General features: G+C 38.7%; 1 protein-coding gene across 3 annotated transcripts in view; it reads left to right on the plus strand.

Moving 5' to 3' along the window:
* Positions 1–9,714, plus strand: part of TUBGCP3 (tubulin gamma complex associated protein 3) — an 81,676-nt gene that overhangs the window by 46,561 nt on the left and 25,401 nt on the right. For 2 of the 3 annotated variants that reach the window (XM_015568428.1, XM_015568430.1), the window contains exons 12-14: positions 2,562–2,672; positions 3,240–3,348; positions 8,746–8,935. In XM_015568428.1, the coding sequence (XP_015423914.1) occupies positions 2,562–2,672; positions 3,240–3,348; positions 8,746–8,935 (410 nt within the window). The remainder of the gene's footprint in view (positions 1–2,561; positions 2,673–3,239; positions 3,349–8,745; positions 8,936–9,714) is intronic. The other variant, XM_015568429.1, reaches the window with a different exon arrangement.

Raw genomic sequence — 9,714 nt, forward strand, 5'->3', positions numbered from 1 at the left:
TTTGAAGTGGTTGTTCGAGGCAGCAAACTCCGGCGTTAACCTATGCCGCCATCTTGGTTCTCTAAAAGTCTCGGTTTTAAATGCCTTAATGATAACATCTAAACATATTGCTCTTTTTAGAGTCTCCCCTCTCCTTTTTCTTGGGTTAATTTTGGTTATTTAAATTTTGCAAGGAAACCATTAATTTTGTATTGCTATGAAAATAATAAAAACATTTTTAAAATTATTTAAATCCATTTAGTATCTGTGGACACACCTTCCTAGTCAGGTTTGTGTGTTTACCTGTTTGTGATTTGGAATTTATTAAGTATCACCAAAAAGGCACTTTAGGTATTTTATTACTTAAATGGATTTTACAGTCTGCTTGGAGAATCAAGCCGCCATATATAGCAGAGCCAGTGCTGAGCCTCAAACTATCCAGCTTCCAACTGAAACAACTGTCAGGTACTGAGGTTATGGTCCAAATGCCATTTCTCCTTAAAAGGAACTAGAGCTCTTTGGAAAATTGACTGAATGTAGGTCTCGTGTAGAAACAAACAAGATGAGCCAGGAGCACCTTCTAAACCAGAAGCAAGGAAGACAACTCAGGTGAAGTCTGAAGAACTCAGGAACCTGCTTGAAGATGCTCCCACATCCCAATCAGGATTAACTCATGGATTGAAACTCCAGATATATGTAAATTCATGTTCATGATGATAAAACAAAAAGCTAATTAGTCACCACTGGAGGATGGTAAATAACATCAAATATCTTCTCCCGATCTCTTGATATAGTCAAATTTTCCCCCTTTCAATCTATTGATATAGTTATAATGGTAATTTCTGATGAGACATCCCTAGCTCAGAGGAAAGGATGGTGTGTATTAAGTAAAAGTTGCTGACCTGGCCATTAAAGAGAAAATTCTGTCTAGAAGGAAACACAGATCCCTTTATCATATTTTATCTAAGATAAAGTTTGAAGGAAAGAAAGATCTAACTAATAAAAACACAATTGGAATACTAAAAGAAAATAAGGGAGAATATTCTGTAATCTGGGAATGGGAAGGTTTTAGGAAGATAGGAAACTCAGAAGCTATAAAGGAAGACATTTACCTAAAACACAAAAGTAGAACAAAACATAAACAGTGGCAAATCATTAACTTGGAAAAATTAAATTTGTAATACTTAATGATCCACAAAAGGTCACCATGCCTAATTAACAGTCTGTTGCTAAGAAAAAGACAATAGTCAGTGATGGCGAACCTATGACACGTGTGTCAGAGGTGCCACGCGAACTCATTTTTTTGGTTGATTTTTCTTTGTTAAATGGCATTTAAACATATCAAATAAATATCAAAAACATAAATCTTTGTTTTACTATGGTTGCAAATATCAAAAAATTTCTATATGTGACACGGCACCAGAGTTAAGTTAGGGTTTTTCAAAATGCTGACACGCCGAGCTCAAAAGGTTCGCCATCACTGCAATAGGTCAAGGACCAAAAAGAGTTCACAAGGGAAGAAAAGCAAATGGCAATCAGCATTGTGAAACATGCCCAACTCCCTTTGTTGTCAGTAAAATTGCAGTATAAGCAACCATGATTTTGCTTAACTGACTGGCAAAATCTAAATGAGCAAGGATGCAGAATATTGAGTATCCTGCTGGTAGGAATATTAATCGACACAGCTATTTGGAAGAGAAATTGGCATAAAAAAAATAAACATTTGACTCCCAATTCTGCTATTAGAAATTGAGTTTATAGAAATAAAAGCACAAGTCTATTAGTGTATATGACTAAAAAATGAGAATGGCCTCATTGGAATAGCAAGCGAACTGGAAGCAATAGCAATTTAGTTTTCTCCTTATCATTCCTTGTTTTTTCTGTTGTCAACTCTCAGGCTGGTTGGTGGGGAAAGCAAATGTGAGAAGCGTAGTAGACGGGACAAGCTTCTGAGCATGGGTGGTTCTTGGGCAGAGCTACAGGAGAAAGTCACTTCCTGTTGTGCCATTAGGTACACTGGTGCTGGCCATTCCCCTATGTCATGGTCAGCCTGTAGCCGACAGTCTGAGCAGAGTATGTTAGCCTAGGCACCTCTTGTTCCTGACTCCGGGCTCTGCAAGAGAGCCACAGAGGGCTGGCACACTGGTGGAAGGAGACACAGCTGAGTAGATGGAAGTAACAGACGGAAAACTATGAAGCAGGCATGAATTGAATATTCAAACAGCTCTAGAAGTCGGTATGTTTTTACTAAGGTCCGAAGCAGATTCAGTAGTCCTCATACTTATATCTTTGCTGATACACGGTAGAGGCCGTAATTGATATTCATAATGAAAACGATGAGTCTTCAAGAGAGCTTCACTTGTTCTCCTTATACTTTGGTTTTAAAAGTCTGGGAAATACGTGATTTCATTTGGAGAGATCTATCCAAAATGCTTTTTAAAACAAATTTTAGTATATAAACGGTAAGTTTCCCTGTATCTAGAGAACTTTGCTTTCTAGAATAACATTCTTCGATATTGCTGTTAGATAATATTTTGCCATACATATAGCTTATTAATGTTTCAATGCCTCTTTGTTTTCAGTTTTTTGTAGCATCAGATCCTACAGTTAAAACAGATCGACTGTGGCATGACAAGTATACTTTAAGGAAGTCAATGATTCCTTCATTTATTACGATGGACCAATCTAGGAAGGTATGATTAGAAGAGATTTTTGGGACTTTGATATTTTAATGCTATCTCAACCTGGATCATGTGACAAAATTAATCTTCAGTTAAAATTTTGTTGCATTTTAGGATTAGCATTCTTTTTTAAAAAAAATTTTATCTTTATTGTTGAAAGTTGCAGATGCCAGGACTTCATCACACTATTATCTGGGTCCATGGATTATGCATATAAGTTCTTTGGCTAATTTCTCCCCACGCACCCACCCCAGCCTTCCCTCTGAGATTCATCAGTCTGTTCTATGTTTCTATATGTCTCCGGATCTATTTTGTTCATCAGTTTATTTTGTTCATTAGATTAGATTAGGATTAGCATTCTTGAGGCGAAGTATATATTAATTGGATACATCAACATATTAATATGTGTTTGTTAATAACATCTTTTCAGTTCCTAGAATTCACTTCATACCATCCCACATGTTCTTGTTATGTAATTTTTAATCAGTTAATTTGTTTCTTACGAATATTTGTTATAGTTGGATGATTGACCATTTTAATTTTATATAAAGGTGACTCTAGGATATTTTCCTTTTTTAGGTTCTTTTGATAGGAAAATCAATAAATTTCCTGCACCAGGTTTGTCATGACCAGACACCCACTACAAAGATGATAGCTGTGACCAAGTCTGCAGAATCACCCCAAGATGGTAGGATGATGGTCGTTGTGGTGATGGTGGTGGGACTGTGACAACCACTCACTAGATGATGATGATAACGATAATGTATATTGCTTGAAGTATTTTTTGTTCAACAGGACTAACACATTTTCTAAATTATTATCTAAAAATACCTTAATAAGGTATAATGTGTATAAAATGTTTATTACTATTTAAATGTTGCTCGCCTTTTTATACGGTTAAACAGTAAGTGATGGAATAGGTGTAAACTATTTTACTCTTATTATTTTTTAATCCTCACCAGAGGGCATGTTTGGAGAGGGGTAGGGAGAGAGGGTGGGAAGAGGAGGAGAGGGAGAGGAAGGGAGGGAGAGAGGGAGGGAAAAACCACCGATTTGAGAAAGAAATATTGAGAAACACTCATCAGTTGCCTTTAATTGGGGATCGGCCCTGCAACCCAGAAATGTGCCATAATTGACAGTTGAACCGGCAACCTTTCAGTGCACAGGACATTCAGTCAACTGAACCACTCCGGCCGGGCATGCATTGCTTTTTTTATGTAGTGACAGTATGCCAAAATAAGAACATAAAGAAAAAATGTTGCTAATGCTAGCCACACTTTGAAACTCAGAGGCTTGTCCAGAAATCAGCAAGGATTTACAAGTGTTTATTGTATTGAAAATGCTAAGTATCTTTTCTGCCTGCATTAAATGACTTATGGTTATTCCTCATTCACTGCTATTTTCTATTTTTTCCATTTGCTGCCTGCCTCAGCCTCAACAATTTCATGGTATTTTGTGTCTTGTCTATATTTGCTATTTAGATTGTCATCTTGGTTCATTCAAGTTTACTTTTCATATGACATTGTGGTAGCTATAGGGGAAATAATACGAATTCTCCATGGCTGTGCCTTTCATTAGCTTATAATTTAAATGTGTAATAGAGGCTGCTTGAACCTGAGTCTCGTTTTCTTGCCTTCCTCCTTAACAACATGAGCTTCAGCAGCACTCCAGCTTCTCCACAAACTGCCAGACCCTGGGCTCCGTGCAGTTGTTCAGCCACTGGGCCCAGCCAGCCAGCCAGCAGAGGGTTCAGCATCTATGCAGGTGCTGGGGACTTGGGCTCCCAGATCTCTGTGTCTCACTCCACCAGCGTGTGGGGCAATTGGGGGTCCTAGGGCCTGGCTGCAGGGATAGCTAGGGGTCTGTCAGGCATCGGGGGCATCCAGAGCAAGGAGGAGGTTATGAAATGCCTGAATGACCACCTGGCCTCCTACCGGGAGAAGGTGAGAGGCCTGGAGGCTGACAGTCGGAGACTGCAGAGCAAAATCCAGGAACACCTTAAGAACGAGGGACCCAGGTCAGAGACTGGAGCATTATTTCAAGACCGTGGAGGACCTGAGGGCTCAGATCTTTGCAAGTTCTGTGGACAATGCCTGCATCTGGGTGACATCCTAGACAACAGCAACTCTATACAATCCATCCAAAAAATCGCCACCTGCAGGATTGTGGTTGGCAAATGGTGTCTGAGGTCAATGACACCAAAGTTCTAAGGCACTAAAGGCAACAGAAGTGTGGTACTCCTTGGGGGAGGGGGCAGGATGCCATTAGAAAGTTAAGAAATTTTAAAAAAAGGTGTGCAGTAAAATAATAAATAAAAGGAAGAAAGTGATAAATGAATTGAGATGTACAGATAAAGTGTTTTAAGTATATAATACAGTAAAGAAGAATATTCTTAATTTTAGACACCATATAGATCACTGTATAGACTTGCTATATAGGTCACCAGATCTTATAACCAATGTGCTACTGTTTGCTTCTCTGAGTTTAACTATTTCAGATTTTATATATAAGTGATATTGTACAGTTTTTGTCTTTCTGTGTTTGACTTATTTCACTTAGCATAATGTCCTTCAGGTCCAACCATGTCACAAATGGCAATTGCCTTTTTTAAAGCTAAATAATATTCCATTATATCTATAAATTACATTTTCTCTACCCATTCATCTGTCACTGGATATTTAAGTTGTAATTTTAAATACCTTGGCTATTGTAAATAAGGTTGCAGTGAACATGGGAGTGTAGGTATCTCTTTGAGATTCTGATTTCAATGCCTTTGGATAAATATCCAGACATGGAATTAATATATCATATGATAGGTTTTTTTTTTGAGGAACCTTCATACTGTTTTCCATAGTGACTGAATTAACTTACATTTCCACCAATAGTGTACACAGATTCCCTTTTCTCCACATCTTCACCAACATTTGTTACTTCATGTCTTTTTGATAACAGGCATTCTAAACAGGTGTGAAGTGGTATCTTATTGTGGTTTAATTTGCCTTTTCTTGATGATGAATCATGTTGAACATCAATTCATTTCAACCAACCATAGCGTAATATGCTAATGACATGCTAAGGCCACTCAACCACTCACTATGATGTGCACTGACCACCAGGGGGCAGACAGTCAACTGGTTGACCAGTTGCTATGACGTGCACTGACCACCACGGGGCAGACATTACAACCGGTAAATTAGCTTACTGCTGGGGTCCGGCCAATCGGGACTGAGTGAGATGGGTTAGACACACCTTGGAGCCCTCCTGCAGTCCCTCCCCAGCTGGCCAACCTCCCACGTTCCTCTCCGGCCCAGATCGTGCACTGGTGGGGTCCCTCGGCCTGGCCTGCCCCCTCTCGCAATCAGAGACCCCTTGGGTTTCAGCCTGATCCCTCTCAATGCAAGAGCGCGCCACTCAGCCAGAAGTTGGGTTCATGGCTGGCGAGCGCAGCAGTGGTGGTGGGAACCTCCTGCCTCTGAGGCAGTCGGACATTCCCTGAGGGCTCCCGAACTGTGAGAGGGCACAGGCCAGGCTGAGGGCCCCCCTCCCCCCTGAGTGCATGAATTTCATGCATTGGGCCTCTAGTTAAGGAATAAGAATGTACGGGGAAGCTCTGGATGGTATGTCTTCTGCTAGGCCACTTTGGGCTAAAACTTTAAAAATTTTTTTTTTTTTGTCGTTAGTGCTTTAAACATGTCTTATTTTCTTTTTTTTTTTAATTTTTTATTACAAATCTCAATTATCCATGAATAAGTGAGATCATGTGGTATTTTTCCTTCATTGACTGGCTTATTTCACTTAGCATAATGCTCTCCAGTTCCATCCATGCCGTTGCAAATGGCAAGAGTTCCTTCCTTTTTAGAGCAGCATAGTATTCCATCGTGTAGATGTACCACAGTTTTTCTTTGTAATGAAAATCTTTAATGATTCAAACAATGGTATAGTAAAAACATTTCTGGGAGAAAACATCTGGATTTTTAAAACTACATAGATCAGTGATGGCAAAGCTTTTGAGCTCGGCGTGTCAGCATTTTGAAAAACCCTAACTTAACTCTGGTGCCGTGTCACATATAGAAATTTTTTGATATTTGCAACCATAGTAAAACAAAGACTTATATTTTTGATATTTATTTTATATATTTAAATGCCATTTAACAAAGGAAAATCAACCAAAAAAATGAGTTCGCGTGTCACCTCTGACACGCGTCATAGGTTCGCCATCACTGACATAAATCAACAAAAATATTCACTTTCTCCTTAAACTAGGTACACAGCTCACCGAGTAGTGTCCTCATGTTTTTGCATCATTATACTTCCCCTTCTACAGAAAATAGGGTATGTTTTCCTCAGTGTGGGCACCCTGCTTTTTCCATATTAATGTGTAATTGGAATAGTGGCAATGCTAAAATAGGTCCTTTTTTCTCTCTCTCTTTCCAATTTATTATGCATCCATTTAGAAATATTTGCCTATACAATTTTTTATGTTTATAGTTCCCTATTTCTAGCACATACTTATACATATTTACATATATGCACACATGGAAGCCTAATATACTTTGAATTTTCTCATTGAATTGTATAGCTTGTAGTTTGTTCCACATTGCACAAAAAAATCTATCCTACTTTTTTTAATGGATGTGTAATAATCTATTGTATATTTGTATTTTTCTTTTGTTTTCTCTCTCTTTTTTTAGTAATTGTTGAAAGTATTACATATGTCCCCTTTTCCCCCCCATTAACTCCCTTCAGCACCCCCACCCCAGGCTTTCATCACTCTACTATGTGTGTCCATGGTTTACGCATATATGCATACAAGGTTGTTGGTTGTTTGCCTCCCACCCACCTACCCTCCCCTGCCTTCCCTCCGAGGTTTTGCATTCTGTTCCATGCTTCCTAAAATAGGTTCTTCTTAATGGGTCTATTATTTTGAAGAACAAATAAAAACAATTCTAAAGTCTTCTGATATTTTCAAATTGATAACAGATAGTGAGGGAGACTTAACCTGAACTCTGCAGACCTTGCGTCTTCTTGTTTAACTTTGAAAAGTAGTGTTCTACCTTTTTATTTTTTTAATATATTTTATTGATTTTTTACAGAGAGGAAGGGAGAGGAATAGAGAGTTAGAAACATCCATGAGAGAGAAACATCGATCAGCTGCCTCCTGCACACTCCCTACTGGGGATGTGCCCGCAACCAAAGTACATGCCCTTGACCGAAATAGAATCTGGGACTCTTCAGTCCACAGGCCGACGCTCTAGCCACTGAGCCAAACTGGTCAAGGCTATTCTCCCTTTTTTTTTTGAAGCTTAGATTGTTTCTCGACATTGGGATTATTTGCTAGCTCAAGTGTTAATTATAGTTTTTATATAAAAGTAAGTATATAGATACAAATGGTTTTGTGATATAAATTAGCATTAAAAAGCATTGTTAATCTTTACCTGTGATTTCTTTTCAATTTAAAACTGTGGAAATGATGGGGTTTTGTGTGTTGTTGTTTTTTACATTATTGCTTACAGTTAGGCTTCTTTGTTGGTGACAATCTGCTCTTATTACATGTCCCCTGGAAAATCTTCAGATCTTTCCGTAGTTTACTATCTGATACTCTGATGATGGTTTTATGACAACAGCACCTAACCTTTATACTGAGTTGCACAATCCACAAAGCTCATTACATGTGCCATTTTGTTTATTCTTCAAACTAGTTTTGAAATGTCTTATAGGCATTTGTAGGTGTTCAACTTTGACCCACCATGTTCTTTTTGCACTTTTCAACAAAGTAAGATTTTTGAGTTAGTTCCATTGTAAAAGGTAATTTGAACTTTTTAAAAAATCTGTGATGAACGGTGCTGTTAGGGGTCCTCCCGTAGGTCACAATGCAAATGTCTGCTGTAAATCCAGCCAGACATTAGTATTTTCAGTTTCTTGGGCTCGGGACTCTAGTTTGCCTCCCAGGCCATGACCTGTTTGGCTGCCACCAATGCCATTTGCAGGCATTGGCAATGACTTGTGCGTGTGTGTGCCTTCAGTTTTTCCTTTGTTAAAATACAAATTATGTATGTATGTGTACTTTTCCTTTTGTTCTTTACAGCTGCAGACTTATTCACAGATTTGGAAAATGCATTTCAGGGGAAAATCGACGCGGCTTATTTTGAGACCAGCAAATACCTATTAGATGTTCTCAATAAAAAGTATAGCTTGCTGGACCACATGCAGGCCATGAGGCGGTACTTGCTTCTCGGTCAAGGAGACTTCATAAGGCACTTAATGGATTTGCTCAAGTATGAAAACCATTTTGATTTTCATAAATATACAGTAGATTTCAACATGATAAGAGTCTTACAATTTTTGTTTAAAGAATAAATGACATTAGAGGGAAATTTGTTGAATTTCTGTACAACATATGGTAAGATAAAATCGGGAAAAGAAAATTGTCACATTGTCGTGTGAAAGTGTCTTTATTTTTGCTTGTTCTGTGCTTTGTCTCAGGAGAAGCCTGTGCACTTCACGAACACTGTGGCCCTGGCAGTCTAGTGTATGCGGAGCACACAGCATAGTCACAATTTGCTTAGCCTAACTTTGAAAGTAGTCGTAAAAAGAAAATGTATTTTAAGACTGAACTTTTTAGTTTAAATTGCTTCATGTTCTAAAAGTAACTCAGAAAAACAGCGATTACTACTCTTTTTGTTTTGTTCCATTAATTAAATGTGCCCTTCCCTTCTGTCCATCGAGATGTAGACAGCTCTGTACCAGAGCCCGTCATGCTCCTGGCTCTAGAGTAGACAATTAGACCCTCCGGATGCAAGCTGGGGCTCCCAGGTAGCACTGGTGAGAGTGAGCATGCGCGTGTGGGCCACAGCATGGGACTAGTGATTTTCCCAGGCATGTAAGAATGGAAATTACTATTATTTTTTTGGTGTTCCCTTTAGGACACTTAAAAAGGTATATTACTTCTCAATCATATCTGTGCTAATCAAGCAGTTGTTTCGGAGTCCCTTAAGGGGCTTGTTGAAATGGATCGCTGGACCCACTTATAGAGTCTGGGTCTGTGGCTCCGGGG

Source organism: Myotis davidii, unplaced genomic scaffold, assembly GCF_000327345.1.
Source record: "Myotis davidii unplaced genomic scaffold, ASM32734v1 scaffold242, whole genome shotgun sequence".
In the NCBI taxonomy this organism is placed as follows: domain Eukaryota; kingdom Metazoa; phylum Chordata; class Mammalia; order Chiroptera; family Vespertilionidae; genus Myotis; species Myotis davidii.